General features: G+C 38.7%; 1 protein-coding gene and 5 pseudogenes across 1 annotated transcript, besides 14 other annotated features; all 6 read left to right on the top strand.

The window, feature by feature from the left end:
- Positions 1–69: part of a mobile genetic element that runs on past the window's edge.
- Positions 1–20,054: part of a sequence feature (sequence corresponds to BAC RPCI93-25N24) that runs on past both edges of the window.
- Positions 70–349: a mobile genetic element.
- Positions 75–108: a microsatellite.
- Positions 356–1,092, top strand: Tb927.2.1130 (annotated as a pseudogene).
- Positions 1,497–1,517: a sequence feature (AT_rich).
- Positions 1,784–1,853: a sequence feature (A-rich).
- Positions 2,115–2,146: a sequence feature (AT_rich).
- Positions 2,799–2,820: a sequence feature (AT_rich).
- Positions 4,551–6,686, top strand: Tb927.2.1120 (annotated as a pseudogene).
- On the top strand, positions 7,795–9,621 carry Tb927.2.1110 (annotated as a pseudogene).
- Tb927.2.1100 lies at positions 10,567–12,314 on the top strand (annotated as a pseudogene).
- Positions 12,718–12,738: a sequence feature (AT_rich).
- Positions 13,008–13,055: a sequence feature (A-rich).
- Positions 13,327–13,358: a sequence feature (AT_rich).
- Positions 15,667–15,688: a sequence feature (AT_rich).
- On the top strand, positions 15,748–17,772 carry Tb927.2.1080 (retrotransposon hot spot (RHS) protein, putative; the record flags this gene model as incomplete). The annotated part of the gene is made up of 1 exon (XM_946401.1): positions 15,748–17,772. One exon carries the CDS (start codon positions 15,748–15,750, stop codon positions 17,770–17,772), a length of 2,025 nt encoding a protein of 674 aa, XP_951494.1.
- Positions 18,667–18,713: a microsatellite.
- Tb927.2.1060 lies at positions 19,100–19,552 on the top strand (annotated as a pseudogene).
- Positions 19,519–20,054: part of a mobile genetic element that runs on past the window's edge.

The following is a 20,054-nucleotide window of genomic DNA, read 5'->3' as shown; positions in this document are numbered from 1 at the left end:
CTGGGCACGTGCCAGCGTGCCATCAGCAGTATCATCCGCACTAAGATGCTGCTGTCCGGTGATGTGGAACTCCGAAAAAAAAAAAAAAAAAAAAAAAAAAAAAAAAAAGGATTGCTAATTGGCATCCTTTGGAGAGTCCGGGGTGGGAGGCTTCTCGCCCCATCTGCTGTATTCCGTTCATATGCGGAAATACAACAAAAATTGTAGAGGGTGTGTTAGGATGAATAAAAAAGGGAGACTCTGCCACAGTCGCCAGACCGATAGCATCTCAGGGCTCTACGGTGATGGCTGATGGCCGCGCCAGTGGGGGGAAACTCTCACGAAGGCACGAAGAAAATTCTAAAAAAAATTTTGCTTCATTCACTGCTTCACTTCCATGAAGGAATGTTTGATGTTGTTGCGTATTTCACAGACACGATCGCCTACTTAATATATAACAGAAAGGGTGATGAAAGAGGGAGGGTTGTGCAGTACCAATATTCGAGAGCTGCGGTCAACGCCATAAATAAAATAAAATTTGAAAACAGAGGACACATCATTATGGACACAAGGTACGAAACGCAGCAGCTTTACACTCAACTTCCCTCTGATGTTTGGAGTGTAACGTTTCTCGATTTCCCCATAAGTGTCCGTTTTGGTAACTGGACTACAAATACGGGAGGCCGCCAAATTATTATAAACTGTGATGATGTGCGTGACATGAAGGCATTTGTGGCATGGAAAAAGCTGTCAATACATGCAAGGGAAAAGGTATCCAACAGAAGAAGGCACGAATTGAGAAAGGAAATGGAAGATGAGTGGAAAGAATAGTGGAGGGACGTATGAATTCAATTGGACCTCTGCCTCGTTATATATATTTGGTTTAAGCTGTTATGAATGGCGTCTGAAAAGTGTGCATGATGCGTTGGAAACTATGAAGAAGTCGGATGAATATTCCTATAATGATATTATTGAGCATACGGCTGCCTGGAAGAACAATGAAGTTACGGACAAGTTGGTAAAGGTTGTAAGAGTGAAGGCAAATGTTGGAGTTATCGAATCGTACGGTTGCCAAGCTCTATCACTGATGATTCGAAATATGATGATGAGTTAAATTGTGCTCTTGTGTGTTAGTGACATGCGGCTTTGTAACATATGATGTATTCGATACCAAAAACTGTATTTATACTTTACTAATGGCTTATGCATTGTATACGTTTCCTTTTTCTTCGAGTATTTCATGTGGTCACGGAATTGTTTGAATTACTTACCGCACGATGGGAATATGTGTTTAACAATTTAATTATTAATTTAGTGGCATGAGTCAATGAATGTTTCAGTTTATTCATTGCAGATGACTGTCTCTGATGTCACAGGATTCCATTACTCAAAATAAATACATTGTGCTCTACAATATCTTAGACTCCAGTTACTTTATTTTGATGGATTTCTTTTGTTTCTTTTATGATGGGAACTGCAGGAATATTGAGGGGATTACGGAAGTGCGCAGCGGTATGTTAAAAAAAAATAAAATAAAAGAAAAAGAGCACAACACTGTCAACAGCTACATCGCAACAAAACGAATAAGTTTTTTTTTGAGTGAGCATCAGACAATGCCAAATGACATTGTAGAATATTATACAAACATATCTGGTTCCGTTACATTAATTTGAAAGAACACATTGAGATGTGACAGTTTTCGTTTGTGAAGGAAAACATTGATAACATTAAATTGTGAGTAACATTTTGTTATTTTTACATTCCTCACGTTACAGTTAGTTAAGCATAATTATGTTATATTTCCTTAATTTTTATTTTTATTTTTTTAACTTGAAATTTTACTTTTACTTTTATTATTTAATTCTTTCTTTCTTGAGGGTTGTGAAGTTAACTATGTTTGACAGTAGCGAATAACTCACAGGGGTACCCTTATGGTTTCATGCGAAGTTTTTCTTTTCTTCATGTTTATTTAAAATAAACTTTCGTTTTTTTTTTTGAGTCCCACATGTAGCCGACTAACACTGGCAGAATCATAGGAAGTTTGAATTTAATTATTTTATTCCAATGAGCAAAGCTATTCATCTGTTGGCAAATGTTTATATATAGCAGTAGAATATATACTGCACTGCTTGCTGTATTTTAATTTATTTTTATTATTTATTTTATTGCATATCATTATTTTACAGATGCTATAATGAAATCATTGTTATTGTGTCATTTCAGGATATTAAGTCACTTATCATTTAAAGTAATTTCAAATTATGATTGTATTGAAACAAGTGCATGTTAGTGAAGAATATGCTTCTTTTGATAATTCATATCTTTTTCTCTTCTAATTTTTCATTTTCAATTTAGTGCTATAGTTTTAATTCCATGCGTATATTTAACAATGTGGTATTGTTCCATATGGAATGTATCACCATGGGTTACCATTCACAAATTAGTTACTATATTTATGGTTAAAATGTTTATAGCTGAATGCTGCATTACATTGCTATCAAAATATTATGAATTGAAATAAAGTGGGAAAAGAAAGCTTATATGTAAGTGAAATTATATCATGTGTTGTATTTCTGCTACTCGTCAACTTGATACATTTTGCATTTACTCCTCCCACCCCCAAAAAAGAAACTAGGAATGCAAGTGTATAAATATGTTTGATGTATCCAAATGCAACCAAATGTGAAGGTGCGAGTCTCTGTTTATTTTTTTTACTGTTTTGTATTCTTTGAACTGTGACTCTTTATTGCAAGACTCCGGTGTTACGCTACTGAGTAATCCAAGAAAATAGAAGCAATATCTTTGGAGGATGTTATTAGTAATTAATTATTAAATTAATTAGTTTGACTCTGAGATAAAATAAAAGGAAACACAAACACCGCTTCTTGAAGAACATAATTCTGTTGTATAGCTTCTGATGTTGTGATGATATATAACACATTTATGGTTATTATATATTTGTATATTCCACAAGATATATTATGATGTTGAAGAAAAAAACAAGGAAGGACTTTTGAAGGGGTTTTGTATGTATTGCTGAATAAAATGAATGGGAAAAAAATATTAGTAGCTTAACATGACAAAAGAGGAGTTTAGAAATATTATGATATGTAATGCTTAAACTGTCTTACTTACACTTTTCTTTTTGGAAATAGTTACAGTAACAAAATGAAATTTACAATATTTATAAGGAATGAAAATAGGCGGGTGAAACATTAGCTGGAATGGAAGAGAAGGGAAAAGAAAAAAAGTAAATTATTATTTCTCTAATGGATATTTCCACTAATTTATATAGGGAGAAACAAGCGATTAGCATACGCAAAGTAAAAGGAATTGTGTAAAATATTTAGTGATATATAAAGCAGAGAACACATACGAAGACACGCACAAACACATCCGGCACTTCAGAATATATCATATATTTTCTTATATTTGATATATTTCCTTACATATTCCATATATTCCCTATGTTTCTGGTTCCTTATATATTCCATATATTCCATATTTTTCAGATAGAGAGAAAACATTGTAAAGCATTTGCCCATGTGGCATACATTTTCAATACTTCTTTTTCACCATTATTCCACTCAGCACACTCCTCAAAAGAGGCCTAATATTGGATCATTATTCCCACAAATATATTTGTTCCCTTCCGTAATCCTTTCGTTTCTTTTGAGTTTCATCAAGGTGCAAAAGCAGACGCATGGCAAGGTGCTCCAATACCAAAAACAAAAACAAATATCTTTCATGCCTTCATATATATTTCTTAGATTCATGGCTCCATGGTTGCAAGAAGAAGAAAAAAAAACAGGATCACTTAAAGAAAGTGAGCAGCATTTGTTCGTCAGGTGAGAGTTTCCTCTTTGATGTATAAGATTTTATTTTTATTTGTTTTACTTTTTACGGCGACTATTATTGTATATGTTTTGATATCTCGTACTCTCATTTGCACACTGTGTACTGATTCGGAGTGTGAGAGTTGGCATTAAAATAGTTTTTCCACATTAGGAAGTTATGACAAAATGCCATTCCGAGTGACGGTTCGTGTGAGATTATACGCAAATTCTGATCGTTGCTTGTATTATTTTTTAATGTGAAGCGCCTTCATCATGCACATGAGTAACTTTAACCAAGTATTATACATTTTACATAGCTTATCGCTAAAACTATTATATGCTGTTTTTCATGGAAATGTTGAAGTAATTTATTTTTTTTGGGTTTTCAATACGTATATATGTGAGTATTTTTTCTGGAATGATTGTGTGCAGTAACTGGAAATTGTTATTTGAGCTTTCCTCCAAACAGAAATGTTTATTCATACTGTCATACCTCATTTGTGCTTAAGTTGCTGTGAGTTCTAAACATATGATATGATTTGTATTGAATTCTAATTTCAATAAATAGTTTTCATCTTCCATATTAATTCCTGATATTCATTGATTGTATATTTGCTTTGGTTTAGAAGCGTATCTATTTTAAATTCTCTCATCTTAATTCTTTTTTAAAATTAATATTACAAAGAAAGGAAATAACACAACACACTCAATTAAGATTATTATTCGGACAGTGAAATGAATCAGAATGGTGGTTGTGTGGGAGATACTCGGAATATTTTAAATGGATGGTTGAATGGTGCGTACCGCCCGATGAAGAGACAAGCCGGCCGACAAAACGAGAACCCATCAGAAACCGGAGAGGGCAAGTCTCTCGAAGAGAAATTATACGATTCCATATACAATGCAAAATGGAGCTATGTGATGTCGGGTTATGATGAAGAGCCACTTGGAATGAAAGTGTTTAATGGAAAACCGCAGCGCATATGGACGGAGGAGGAGGTTGATATAACTCCTGAACCTGCGAATGTTGATGCACGAGTGCCGGAGAGACCCGATGGTTTGGAGATTTTTGTTCTCACTTCGGAGAAAGGTTGGCCATACAACAGGTTTGCATTGGACTACACTACGGGGCGCAAAGCAGTATTTAAACATGTATACAGCCGTCGTGAAATTATGCGCGTGTGGTATATAATTCAACGAGGGCTGCAAGGAAGGTGGGTGGAAAAAGCACAGAGACCACCGATACATATTGTTATTGGTACACCTGGTATTGGTAAATCATGTGGCCTTGGATCATTTTTGCTTCATTCACTGCTTCACTTCAATGAAGGAATGTTTGATGTTGTTGCATATTTCGTGGGATAAATCGCCTATTTAATATATAACAAGAAACCCGGAGAAGAGGGGAGGGTTGAGGAATACAGCAGCACCGATTCCGCCGTTACCTTCATAAAAACAATAAGAAAAAAAAGAGGTCACATCATTGTTGACATCGGTAAGGGCTTACTTATACCGCCTGATGGGCTGCGCCATTTGGGTTGGGGTGTAACTGTCCTCACTTCTCCGGATGAGGCCCATTTTCACCACTGGGAAAAGGACATGGGAAGCCGCCATATTATTATAAACTGCGATGATGTGCGCGACATCAAGGCATTTGTGGCATGGAAAAAGCTGTGTGTGCTTTCGGAGGAGGCGCCGCGCGACAAAACGAGGCAGCAGTTAATGGAGGAGCTTGAAAGCGAGTGGAAAATTGTGGAAGAGCGCATTGACATGGTTGGTCCATTGCCTCGTTTTGTTTTATCAGGCCCTGTCTATCACAAACGACTGAAATGTGTGCGTAAAGAAGCTAGAAAGTTTGATAGCGAAAACGGAAAGAAATACGATAAGGTTATTAGTAAATCTTCGTACTGGCAAAATGATATGGTAACGCACAAATTGGTGAAGATAGTGCGGGTAAGCTCTGGGATTGTCAATGTCGATTCATATCGTTGCAGATCACTTTCTGTCAACATTTGGAATATGTTGATTTGCACATTATTTGGCATTCTTATTGAGGAGATGACTTCAAAGCAGATTACAATATCAGACGAGTGTCTCGGGGCCAACGCTTTTGAAAGGCTTGCGTTGCTTTCGCTTCTTTTCCCTCGAGTTTTTAAAGTTATCGCAGAAAACTTAAAATACCTGCAGAGGCCGGGTGGACCGGAAGAGAAGCGAAGCATACTGAACGACATGACTCCTCAGCAGTTGTGCCTCACTGGATGGGAAGTCTTACCAGATGCCAGACAGCAACCAATTGAGAAGTGTAAACACATGGTTCTCTACCTCCCTGCCACAGGCAATGAACCCGTGGTGGATGGCTTTTTTTTCGTTGAGGGGCGGTTCAGGAGAAACCGTGACGGAACAGCGCCACCAACCACGCCAAATACAGCTGTGCTTTTACAAGTAACCAAGTCGGACAGTCACCCCACCACTACGGATAAGGTGCAGAAGCTCCGAGAAAACATGGCAAGATATTTTTCTGATTGGGGTGCGTTTTCCCGCGACATGGTTTGGGAGATGATATACATTAATTCGGTTAACGGTGGCACGATAACCCACAGGCAACTTTGCGGAGGACCTCCCGATAGAGATCAAGGTGAGGGCCGAGGTCCTCTGGGACCGCAAACATTTTGGGAATCCATCGACCAATTCCAAGTGACACTCAAGGAAACGATGCAAGCGGAATTAATTCAGGCATATCGCCGAGAATCTGGCATGCGAGATGCACCAGCATTGATGGGACTGGCGGGAAGGCGGCGCGCTCGTGAAGAGGTTGTGGAGGGGCGAGGTGACGTAGCAATGGACGACGTGGAAGGAGGTGAAGACGCGTAATTTTTTTTTTAGCAGTGCACGGCATTGCTGTTAAGAGTGACAAATGCTTAAAGAGGAGGGAAACAACCATTAGGGGGAGCGGGTTCGTTTTTGTACCTGGTTTGGTTTATGATCACAACTTGAAGTGCCCCGTTGCGCCATTCCAAGTGTATTGTTTGTCCACCAGTAATGAGCTTCCGCAGCTGCTGCAAGGAAAGGGACGTGATAATTCACTTGAGTGCCGGAGGTGAGGGAAGGGAAGTGGAAATGAAGACGACTAAGGAATAGTAAAAGTAGTATTTTATCGGCTAACGCGTAACTGGAGTTAAGCCACATCGTAATCTTAAGGGGCACAGAGAAAGACAGATATAATGTTATCGACGGACGTAAGAAAACATTATAACGTTTTGTTTTCATTTGTGCTATTACCAACTAAAGGATTGAATTATACTACGCTAACTCTTCACATCTTCTTTTCATTTATACAATCTAAATTTTACATCCGTGTAGAGATAGGAATCTATAGGCCAATGATAAAAGGAACAAAAATGTAATAGTACTTTTTGCTTCTTCGCCATCCTTGGTGGAGAGGGCGTATTGGAAACATGCCTCAACTATAACTCCTCTGAGTCGTATGTCCAGTAGGTGTCATGGGAGAGAGATTGTGACGGAGTGAAATATGCAAACATTAGAAGCAGTTACTGGATGTGCTGTCTCATATACGAGCTGTTATAATTATATTATATATGTTGGTTATGATTAGAGTTATGGAGCGGCTCTTGATGGTGTTCTTCGCAGACACGCAGCTGGTGACCTGATTGTGTCCATTTTCCTCTCTCTCTCTCTTTCTTTTTTCAATTATTTGTCGGTGGGTAAACATGCTATGATATGTTGTCTTCTCTTTACTTATAATCACGTCTGTTATCCTGTTTGAGGGTTGGCAGTTGGGCCTCTCTCCACACGTGGCAACCTTAAACTTATGTTGCTGGTTGCCTCCAGCAGCAAATCCCACATCATCATCAACATTGATACGAAAACCATGCAGTGATCATATGTAACGGCAGCAGTGGAGTGACCATGACTTCGTGTATTGACCCACATGTGCGAACTTATTTCTCTATTCAAGTCAATGGGGAATGGTGTATGTCCCTCCTTGCGATACCCCAGAGGGTGAAAGTTGTTGCTGTTTGGTTAATAATTTTGCTATTCTTAGTCAGGTAACACTCGACATGGATAATTCGTTTTTTTTTACACGTGGATGCGTACAATATTGGAGTGTAGGAAGTGGATTATATCAGCCACAACGAATTTCTTAAATACTACACAGTTTTCCTCAATGAAGTGCTGATGTGCGTTTATCGATACATGAGCCGTTTGTGTCGGGATGTATTACGAACCCTGAGGAACACAGGCCGCTTGCATCCTTACGTTTCTATTGCGATAAATGACCGTCAGAAGAGTGTTCAAATTGTTTGTGTTGGCAGAAGGATCGTGCGGTTGTATGTTGTCGTTAGCGATGGGAAACACACCGTAATTTCTCAACACCTGGATAACTTGAGTTCAGGCAAGTGATCGATTAACGATATTTTAGCTGAAGGCTTGTTGTGGAATTCATTGACTTATATGATGAAGCGAATGACTATCTTATAGCAGTTCACCATAGAGACATTGAGTAGTACACGAGACTCACTTGGAGTTGTCGCTAGCATTATTTTCCTTTACACATCACAATCAATTTGCACGAAACACATTATAGTCAGCCATAAGCAAGAAAGCTGTTGGAACCATTGCGCATAATCAGTACATTAGAAATGGACACAGTACTTATGTTAAGTGCTTACTCTCAACGATCCCTTTGCTGGACGAAGGCTATGAACCTAAGCAACTACGAAATATTAGGTGCAGGAATTAATACGATGGTATGCATTATGAGCTATAGAGGTTACAATATTGAAGACTCAAAGGTGTACACAACCGCAGTTCGCTCAATTGTGGCTATGGTTGTTGTGTTGTTTTTTGCAAGCATGAGATGAAACTGGAAAGACTTCCCAACGGTGAGTATGATATAATTCTTCCAACAGATTGAAATGTTGCGAGACGCAATGCTTTTAATAGTGATGGTATTGCCAGTAGTAAAGGTGCGGTTATTCGTCAGTTTGATATTTTGGTAAAAAAATGAACTCCCGTGCTGTCCATGAAACCAAGACCTAATTTTCTTGAATATAAATACCCTCAGCCTGCTGTTGTGGACCAAATGTAGTCATCTCTCACCTTCCAGTGACTCGGATATATCAATGGATGTAGAACAATAAAGTTAAAGTTGCTACGAGAGAAGTTCGCGGTCCCGAGGTCTGAAATAAGTTTTCCTCACGGCGCTGGCTTGAGGGAGTAGTGGATCTCATGACTGATGGTGTGTTAACATGCCCTTCAATGAGTAAAGGCATTTGCACAGATATGATCATAAATTCTCATGGATTCCCGATCCGTATGACAGATGGAAAGTTGCTGGAAGTTGTTAGCTCAAAGGTGTGAGTGCATTCACGGAAAAGTTAGGCGATGGCAATGCCTTTGGGTACCGATAAGGATGAAGAGCTGGATGAGGAATTGATACAACATGGATACAATTATCTTCAAGGAGATGATGTATATTTTCCACTCGGGCATAACGGGGAAGATGATACGCACTTATGTTTTATTTGACCCCATTTATTACCAACCCTCAAACACATGTTTACTGATAAGATTAATGTTCATGCCACTGGGCGGACTCCGTTTCATGCTGACGAGGTCAACACATTCAAAGTCGATTCCGCAGTTGAGGTTTGCGTATTGTTGAAATGAAAAGGGATTACATGATTATATATATATGACGCATCCAACCTTCTCAATGAGAGCGAGCTCCTTGTGATCTCATACCTCTTCACAATCTATATTTGATGCTGCTCGTGTGGGTTATAAATGGTGAGAAGAGGACATGTAAGGGAGTGTGTTGAATAACGAACTAAATAGTGTTGACCAATCAGTGCAAATGAGTGAAAGTGATCTCACCAAGGTGCACATGTGCTAATAGAAAAAATGAAGAAAAGGGGAAAATTAATTATTATGATTGTTACTTTGATTGACAGGACGAATCAACAACCACATATATAATTTTTGTGCGGATCATAACAAAATGAAAGAGGTGTAGAAAACACATGCATTATTATAGAACCAAATTATTCCTGTTAGTACTCGGAATGGTTGGGGAAATGTGTAAGAAAACTGAAAACGTAATATGAAGAAATTTAGAATTGCATTTGGATTGTTTTTGGTCACTGCCTCGTCACAACGTTGAGTCAACTTTTTGAATGGAGACGTGAGTTAACACAGCATGGGATCTCATTTATCAATTAAGGAAACAAGTGATGAATGTTTTATTTTCTTCTTGAGGCAAGACTGCATGACAAGCTGTCAAGATATCGTATTGGCTGGTGCAGCTTTTGGACCACACGTGTGAAACTTTTTTTTTCATGGCAATGCCACATTTATTTATTTTTTGGTTTTCAATACATACATATATATAAGCATATTGTTTTTTCTGAAATGATGGTGTGAAGTAACTGGGAATTGTTGTTTGAGTTTTCCTCCAAACAGAAAATTTTTTTCATACTGTAATACCTTATTTGTGCTTAAGTTGCTGTGACGCCCCAACACATGATAAGATTTGTATTGAATCTTAATTTCAATAAATAGTTTCCACCTGCCATATTAATTCCTAATATTCATTTATTTTATATTTGCTTTGGTTTAGTAATGTATCTATTTTAAATTCTCTCATCTTTTATCCCTTTTTTAAAATTTATGTTAGTAAGAAAGGAAATAACACAACACACTCAATTAAGATTATTATTAGGAGAGTGAAATGAATCAACAGGTTCCTATTGAAGGAAGGGGTGACATTGAGGGAAGGAGACGAGGGCATGAGGAGGCTGCGCGTAACGATGCGGAACCTCCAGCAGTGCAGCAACGAGTGGAGAATAATAACCAACCACAATGGAGTCTTTTCAGCAGCGTTGAAGCAGTTTTGCTGAAAGGTCTGCCACATCCTGAAAATGTGATGTTGAATGATTTTTTGAGGCGTAATGTTGGCAGAAGATATAATGTGAATGAAGAAAATAATGTATCAATGTTTGTGTTTTCCAGAAAGCCGGAGCGATACATTGAAAGAGAGGATATACTGGACGATATATTTTTTCTACCTGTCTTTTGGACGTACAAAGTTTTTGCTACTGCTTACCCCCTGTTGTTCAGAGAGGGAATATTAAATCTTCAGCAGTGGCAACAAGCAAATGAGGAAGTAAAGGCCAGGTTACAGGCGGATATTCGTGGACTGAGAAATGGAGAGCAGACTTGGATTATTGTCACTAACATGTTGGATAATGCACTCAAGGAAGCATTGCAAGGAAACGAGCTGCCCAAACAGCTGGTGGTGCTGTCGTACTGAAAGGATTGTATGAATCCATATATAATGCGAAATGGAGTTATGTGATGTCGGGTTATAATGAAGAGCCACTTGGAATGAAAGTGTTCGATGGAAGGCCACAGCGCATTTGGACCGAAGCGGGGGTTGATGTAACTCGTGATCCTACCAATGTTGATGCAGAGATTGAGGAGAGGCCTGATGGTTTGGAAATTTTTGTTCTCACTTCGGAGAAGGGTTGGCCATACAACAGGTTTGCATTGGATTACACTACGGGGCGCAAAGCAGTATTTCAGCACGTATACATCCGTCGTGAAATTATGCGCGTGTGGTATAAAGGCGAAAAAGGGCTGCAGACATGGTGGGTGGAAAGGACAGCTCACAGACCACTGATACATATTGTTATTGGCACGTCTGGAATTGGTAAATCATGTGGCCTTGGATCATTTTTGCTTCATTCATTGCTTCACTTCCATGAAGGAATGCTTGATGTTGTTGCATATTTCACAGACACGATCGCCTACTTAATATATAACAGAAAGGGTGATGAAAGAGGGAAGGGTTGTGCGGTACGAATATTTGAGAGCTGCGGTCAACGCCATAAATAAAATGAAATTTGAAAACAGAGGACACATCATTATGGACATAAGGTACGAAACGCAGCAGCCTTACACTCAACTTCCCTCTGATGTTTGGGGTGTAACTATTTTCACTTCTCCGAATAGTGTCCGTTTTGGTAACTGGACTACAAATAGGGGAGGCCGCCAAATTATTATAAACTGTGATGATGTGCGTGACATGAAGGCATTTGTGGCATGGAAAAAACTGTCAATACATGCAAGGGAAAAGGTGTCCAACAGAAGAAGACACGAATTGAGGAAGGAAATGGAAGATGAGTGTAAAGAATAGTGGAGGGACGTATTAATTCAATTGGGCTTTTGCCTCGTTATATATTTGTTTTAAGCTGTTATGAATGGCGTCTGAAAAGAGTTCATGATGCGTTGGAAACTATGAAGAAATCGGGTGAATATTCCTATAATGATATTATTGAGCATACGGCTGCCTGGAAGAACAATGAAGTTACGGACAAGTTGGTGAAGGTTATAAGAGTGAAGGCAAATGTTGGAGGAATCGAATCGTACAGTTGCCAAGCTCTATCACTGATGATTCGAAATATGATGTTGAGTTAAATTTTGCTCTTGTGTGTTAGTGAAATGCGGCTTTGTAACATATGATGGATTCGATACCAAAAACTGTATTTATACTTTACTAATGGCTTATGCATTGTATACGTTTCCTTTTTCTTCGAGTATTTCATGTGGCCACAGAATTGTTTGAATTACTTACCACACGATGGGAACATGTGTTTAACAATTTAATTATTATTTTAGTGGCATGAGTCAATGAATGTTTCAGTTTATTCATTGCAGATGATTGTCTTTGATATCACAGGATTCCATTATTCAAAATAAATACATTGTGCTCTACAGCATCTTGGACTCCAGTTACTTTATTTTGATGGATTTCTTTTGTATCTTTTATGATGGGAACTGCAGGAATATTGAGGGGATTACGGAAGTGCGGAGCGGTATGTTAAAAAAAAATAAAATAAAAGAAAAAGAGCACAACACTGTCAACAGCTACATCGCAACAAAACGAATAAGTTTTTTTTTGAGTGAGCATCGGATATGCCAAATGACATTGTAGAATATTATACAAACATATCTGGTTCCGTTACATTAATTTGAAAGAACACATTGAGATGTGACAGTTTTCGTTTGTGAAGGAAAACATTGATAACATTAAATTGTGAGTAACATTTTGTTATTTTTACATTCCTCACATTACAGTTAGTTAAGCATAATTATGTTATATTTCCTTACTTTTTATTTTATTTTTTTACTTGAAATTTTACTTTTACTTTTATTATTTCTCTCTTTCTTGAGGGTTGTGAAGTTAACTATGTTTGACAGTAGCGAATAACTCACACGGATACCCTTATGGTTTCATGCGAAGTTTTTCTTTTCTTCATGTTTATTTAAAATAAACTTTTTGTTTTTTTTGAGTCCCACATGTAGCCGACAAACACTGGCAGAATCATAGGAAGTTTGAATTTAATTATTTTCTTCCAATGAGTAAAGGTATTCATCTGTTTGCAAATGTTTATATATAGCAATAGAATATATTCTGCACTGCTTGCTGTATTTTAATTTATTTTTATCATTTATTTTATTGCATATCATTATTTTACAGTTGCTATAATGGAATCATTGTTATTGTGTCATTTCAGAATATTGGGTCACTTATCATTTAGCGTAACTTCAAATTATGATTATATTGAAACAAGTGCATGTTAGTGAAGAATATGCCTTTCTTGATAATTCATATCTTTCTCTCTTTTATTTTTTCATTTTCAATTTAGTGCTATAGTTTTAATTCCATGCGTATATTTAACAATGTGGTATTGTTCCATATGGAATGTATCGCCATGGGTTACCATTCACACATTAGTTACTATATTTATGGTTAAAATGTTTATGGCTGAATACTGCATTACATTGCTATCAAAATATTATGAATTGGAATAAAGTTGGAAAAGAAAGCTTATATGTAAGTGAAATTATATCAAGTGTTGTATTTCTGCTACTCGTCAACTTGATACATTTTGCATTTACTCCTCCCACCCCAAAAAGAAAACACAAGGAGGCGAATAAATGCGTTTGATGTATCCAAATGCAACCAAATGTGAAGGTGCGAGTCTCTGTTAATTTTTTTTACTGTTTTGTATTCTTTGAACTGTGACTCTTTATTTCAAGACTCCGGTGTTACGCTGCTGAATAATCCAAGAAAATAGAAGCAATATATCTGGAGGAAGTTATTAGTAATTAATTAATTAGTTTGACTCTGATAGAAAGTAAAAGGAAACACAGCCACTGCTTATTGAGGAACACAATTATTTTGTGAAGTTTCTGATGTTGTGAAGATGTATAACACATTTATGGTTATTATATATTTGTATATTCCACAAGGTATATTATGATGTTGAGGAAAAAAAACAAGGAAGGACTTTTGAGGGGTTTTGTATGTTCTGCTGAATAAAATGAATGGGAAATAAAAATATTAGTAGCTTAACATGACAAAAGAGGAGTTTAGAGATATTATGATATGTAATACTAAAGTTTCTTACTTACACTTTTTTTTGGAAATAGTTACAGTAACAAAATGAAATTTACAATATTTATAAGGAATGAAAATAGACGGTGAAACATTAGCGGGAAAGGAAGAGAAGGGAAAAGAAAAAAAGTAAATTATTATTTCTCTAATGGATATTTCCACTAATTTATATAGGGAGAAACAAGCGATTAGCATACGCAAAGTAAAAGGAATTGTGTAAAATATTTAGTGATATATAAAGCAGAGAACACATACGAAGACACGCACAAACACATCCGGCACTTCAGAATATATCATATATTTTCTTATATTTGATATATTTCCTTATACTTCATATATTCCCTATGTTTCTGGTTCCTTATATATTCCCTATATTTCATATTTTCAGACAGCGAGAAAATATTGTAAAGCATTTGCCCATGTGGCATAAATTTTCAATACTTCTTTTTCACCATTATTCCACTCAGCACACTCCTCAAAAGAAGCCTAATATTGAATTATTATTCCCACAAATATATTTGTTCCCTTCCGTGAGCCTTTGGTTTCTTTGAGGTTCACTAAGGCACAAAAGCAGACGCATGGCAAGATGCTCCAATACCAAAGCAAAACAAATATCATTCGTGCCTTCATATATATTTCTTAGATTCATGGTTCCATGGCTGCAAAAAAAAAAAGGATCACTTAAATAAAGAAAGTGAGCAGCATTTGTTCGTCAGGTGAGAGTTTCCTCTTTGATGTATAAGATTTTATTTTCATTGGTTTTACTTTTTACGGCGATTATTATTGTTTTTTTTTTTTGATACCTCGTACTTTCATTTGCACACTGTGTACTGATTCGGAGTGTGAGAGTATGTATTAGAAGTAGTTTTTCCACATTAGGAAGTTATGACAAAATGCCATTCCGAGTGACGGTTCGTGTGAGATTATACGCAAATTCTGATAGTTGTTTGTATTATTTCTTAATGTGAAGCGCCTTCATTATGCACATGAGTACCTTTAACTGAGTATACGTTTTGCATAGCTTATCACTAAAACTATTATTTCCTGTTTTTCATGGCAATGCCACATTTATTTATTTTTTTTGCTTTTCAATACATACTTATATATATCTAAGTATATTATTTTTTCTGAAATGATTGTGTTTTATGAATGGGAATTGTTGTTTGAGTTTTCCTCCAAACAGAAATGTTTATTCATACTGTCATACCTCATTTGTGCTTAAGTTGCTGTGAGTTCTTAACACATGATAAGATTTGTATTGAATCTCAATTTTAGTAAATAGTTTCCATCTGCCATATTAATTCCTGATATTCATTTATTGTATATTTGCTTTGGTTTAGAAGCGTATCCATTTTAAATTCCCTCATCTTAATTTTTTTTTATTATTTATGTTACAAAGAAAGGAAATAACACAACACACTCAGTTAAGATTATTATTCGGAGAGTGAAATGAATCAGAACGGCGGTAGTGTGGGAGATACTCGGAATGTTTTAAATGGATGGTTGAATGGTGCGTACCGCCCGATGAAGAGACAAGCCGGCCGAGAAAACGAGAACCCATCAGAAACCGGAGAGGGCAAGTCTCTCGAAGAGAAATTATACGATACCATTTATGATGCGAAATTGAGTCATATTATTATCGACGATGGAACTCAAACATTGGGAATGAGCTTGGTTGATGGAATGCCCAATGAGGGTTTGATGTGGAAGGATGAGGAAGTTAATGTCGTGCCTGAAATTGAGGAAGCTCTTGAACAGAAGCCGGAACGCACTAAAGGAGTTGAGCTGTTGGTTCTTACCTCAGAAATGGGTTGGCCATATACAGGCTTTGCCCGGGGAAGTAACAGTGACATATTCATTCGCAGAGAAGAGCTCCGTGTATGGAATGTTGTAAGGAGTGGAATTGAATTATGGCGTACACAACGTGTTATGCCAAGATGTCTTTATTTTCCACGATCATACCTTGCCATTGGTAACCCGGGGATTGGAAAATCTCAGAATTTTGGTTCTTTTATCCTCTACAAGTTACTGCATTATGATGCGGAAGAGTTACCTGTTGTTGCGTACTTCCGTGGTGTAGCCGCATATATATTTGAGAAATCAGGTGGTGGTGGCGTTGGCAGAGTTAGGGAGTACAGTAAAGAAGCGGCTATAACGTTTATGAAGAATATATCATCTAATACACGTGGTTATATTATTTATGACTTCGTCAACAAAGGTGAGCAGCCACCGGCAGATGTGGCTCCAAAATGGGGAAGCATTTTGATCAGTTCACATAATGAAAGAAATTTTGACAGCTGGTTCCAGCAGAGGGAAAGATGTGCACGTATTGTTGTTAACTGCTGGGAAATGAGTGAAATGCGGGCTTTCTTCTCACGTGTGGGACCCAAGCTTTTTCCTCAAGCCACGCCTGTTGAGTTGAGGGAAAAGTGGAACATGTATGAGAACCGTGTGGAGCATGTTGGACCTTCACTTCGTTATGTGTTCGATGAAGCAAAGCATGCCACGCGTGAGGACGACATAGACAATGAAATAAATTCCATCAAATCCCATGAGCGACGTGAACTCTATATTGGCGTGGTGGGTAACAAAGGCGGATGGAGAGAAAGTGACGCATCTCACAAACTCGTGAAGATTGTTCGTGCCTGTGGGAGAAACAATAGTGAGATATACATATGCGTACCTCACTCTGAATCTATAAAGAAAAGAATTTTGAATGTAGTGTTTTCCGGCATTGCTGAGGAGTGGGCACTGGTGTCTGGTATGACGCGGGACGCATCTGTCATCGGGCATTATTTTGAGAAGAATGCAATTAAATATTTGTGTTCCCCCAGAGTGTTAACTTGCTTCGTAAGTCTAATAACGAAACTTCCAGCAAATGAAAGGGCCAGGCGCACGAGGACACGCAAAAGCATTTTGCAACACGTAAGGGATGACCTCCTCAATGCTTGTCGACCAAACACAGTGTCAGGTGACATCAACTGGGCTGAGTCGAAGGGGGCTCCGGTGGAATTATATGTGCCATGCATTCCCAACTACCCCGTAGCGGATGCATTCTTTATTGTTGATGAAAAGCAGGCTGCACAGGCTTCAGGAACCATAGGGAAGAAAACTATTGTGTTGTTGCAGTTTACTGTTGCCAGCAGCCATGACACAGCAACCGACGAATTCATTCATTTGTTACAATCCCTCTTTCCAAGTGCGGAGGGGGGAGGTCACCAGAATGAGGCTACCGTTGAACAGTTGAAGGAAATTACTGAGATGTTTCACTGGGAAATCATTTACGTTCAGCACTTCGAATCCACAGCGATGAGGTCTGAGCAGAAGTGTGAAATTACGCAGGGTAAGGCAAAGCACCGCAGTCACCAGTTTGTGGAGGGATTCTGGAAGAACAATGTGCAGCAGTACCATGTGCAGTATGAGGATAACATAGTTACCAAAATGCTTGCGGTGGCTGCTGTGGGCCGAAGGTAATTGACGAACCTCAGGCAAGCCAACAACGAGGTAAACACTGTGAAGAACGAATGAAAGGGCAAGAGGAGGCGTCACATTTTTTGTCTGGGTAATGGAGTTCACTCATCATATATCCTGGACAGGTTCCTGGCAGCATAACGAACTTGCAGTTGCGTTGGTGTAATCCTTTCGCAACTGTTTACATCCACTCTGCGATTCACCGCACGACGGAAGGCGTACGAAATCCGTGGTATCGATTGTATTTTGCATGTGTTGTCACAATGAAATGGATAGTAACAATGGTATTACATACATCCATTAATGGCAATGTGGCAGCTTGTTGCGTCGTGTCTTATCATTTACATTTTTTTATTCCTTGAATCGTTACGATTATCAAATCATTTTGTGAAAAACTAATTAAACACTGATATACAAGAGGATTGTGAGCACTGTTGTGGTATGGGTGTTAGCATTCTCATCTAGAAGGTTTCCTTTAAGTTCCCATTAAAATCCTTATGTGTTGTGATGGGTTTCTTTATTTTCCCCCTTTCCTTCTGCTGTCCGCTGTGTTATTTTGTGACAGGCAGAATATTGATTCCCGCGTAGGGGTGCGATTGAGTAGGGATCCTCAGAGGCAAATGTGCGGAACCGTTTTGGGTTCTTAGCGCATTGCATGCAATTGTGATTCACGCTGTCTTGTTTAGGTTAGTATGGAGGGGTCATAAGTCTTGTGATCTTCCACTGTGTTTGTTGGGGAATGTTGTGTCTTTACTGGCAGGGAAGGGGCACAACTCCTTATTAGTAGTAAGTAGGTTCTGCTTTATGGCGCTGAGCTGTCTTTTTGAGGGTGTTTGCTTTTGTGATTATCTTCCTAGAATGAGTGACTCACTGTGGTGTCCTTTTCTACAGTGTAAACTGTCTCTGTCTCTGTTTCTGATTCTATTTTTGTTTATGCTTTTATCGCAAGCTTGTGAAGAATCAGGGGGCAAGTTTTCAGAAGTGTGGAATTCAATAAGGCGTTTCCATAGTAATAGGTTGCATGCGGCAATATATTTTTTGAATTGACTGCGTGGAGGCGAAAAAGGGCCAACTTGATCAATTAACAGTTCTATTGAGGATGTGCTGCTGGAAGATTATGCGAGCTTGGATGAAATGAAACTGCATGAAATTTTGAATCAATACTTCTCAAACACGTATAAAACAGAGAATGTGGCCATGTTTTTGTTTGTTCAGAATCCGGGAAAATATATTAATGCTAATGTTCTTGAAGAAATACAGGATACAGCGGCTTGATGAGTTTCAATTACCAAGGGCAGTTATTGATCTGCCTCGTAATAGAATTTAAGACATGCAGCAATGGGAGGAGATGGCAAAAGCGCAAATAAGGGAATTTGTTGGTCCCAGGGCGAGAGCAATGCTGGATGCGGCATTGGATACTGCCAAAGAGGCAAGGGAACGAGCTGACCAAACAGCTGGTGGTGCAGAACTGAAAGGAGTATATGATTCCATATACAATGCGACATGGGGTTATGTGGAGTCGGGTCACAATGATTTACCTCTTGGCATGAAGGTAGTGGGTAATTGTGACGGCAAACCCGAGTTGTGGACAGAAGAGGAGGTGAATGTCAGTCACACGCCTTTTGACTTGTGCGACCCACTGCCTCGTCACGGTAATTTAGAGATTGCTGTGCTCACCTCGCAGAAGGGTTGGCCATATAACTCTTTCAGTATTCCGCAGTATGCAATTCAAGAGGGTGCGGAAGATCAACCCGAGTGTGCCTCCACAGTGCCGATGGTGTAACCCGCAACATGCAGCGATAGGACCAACAATACAAACAGTCCCAACTGTTGCGACACGCACTGTTCAGAGAACCTCCGAACCGACCAAATGTACGGAATGTGATGCCACATACCAATGCCGCTCGAGTGCTGTAACGCATATGGTAAACAAACATGGCTTTGTGCGAGCTGATGCCCTCCGGAGGATCAAATACGGCGATGCAACACCTGCAGTGGATATCCCCCCGGAGCCCCCTCCAGTGGTGGCGATCGTTCCCCTACCATCGAGCACACGAGTCCCGATGAGACCGCAGGTGCTTCATTGTACCATCTGTGCCTCCAAATTCGCAGTGCCAGGCAGACTACTACACCACCTTAGAACAATACATGGCATAGGCAGCGGCAGTTGCCGCGTGAAAAGGGGGCGAGAGAACGAGGACTCAGTGCAAGGAGATGGTAAAGCCCCAGCAGCGCCAGCCTCTCAGGATACACGGAAGCTGCCGTTTCAATGTGACCTGTGCGAG

The sequence above is a fragment of the Trypanosoma brucei genome, chromosome 2 (assembly GCF_000002445.2).
Source record: "Trypanosoma brucei brucei TREU927 chromosome 2, complete sequence".
NCBI lineage: Eukaryota > Euglenozoa > Kinetoplastea > Trypanosomatida > Trypanosomatidae > Trypanosoma > Trypanosoma brucei.
The sequence above is the reverse complement of the archived record's forward strand: the minus strand, read 5'-3'. Positions and strand labels throughout refer to the sequence as shown.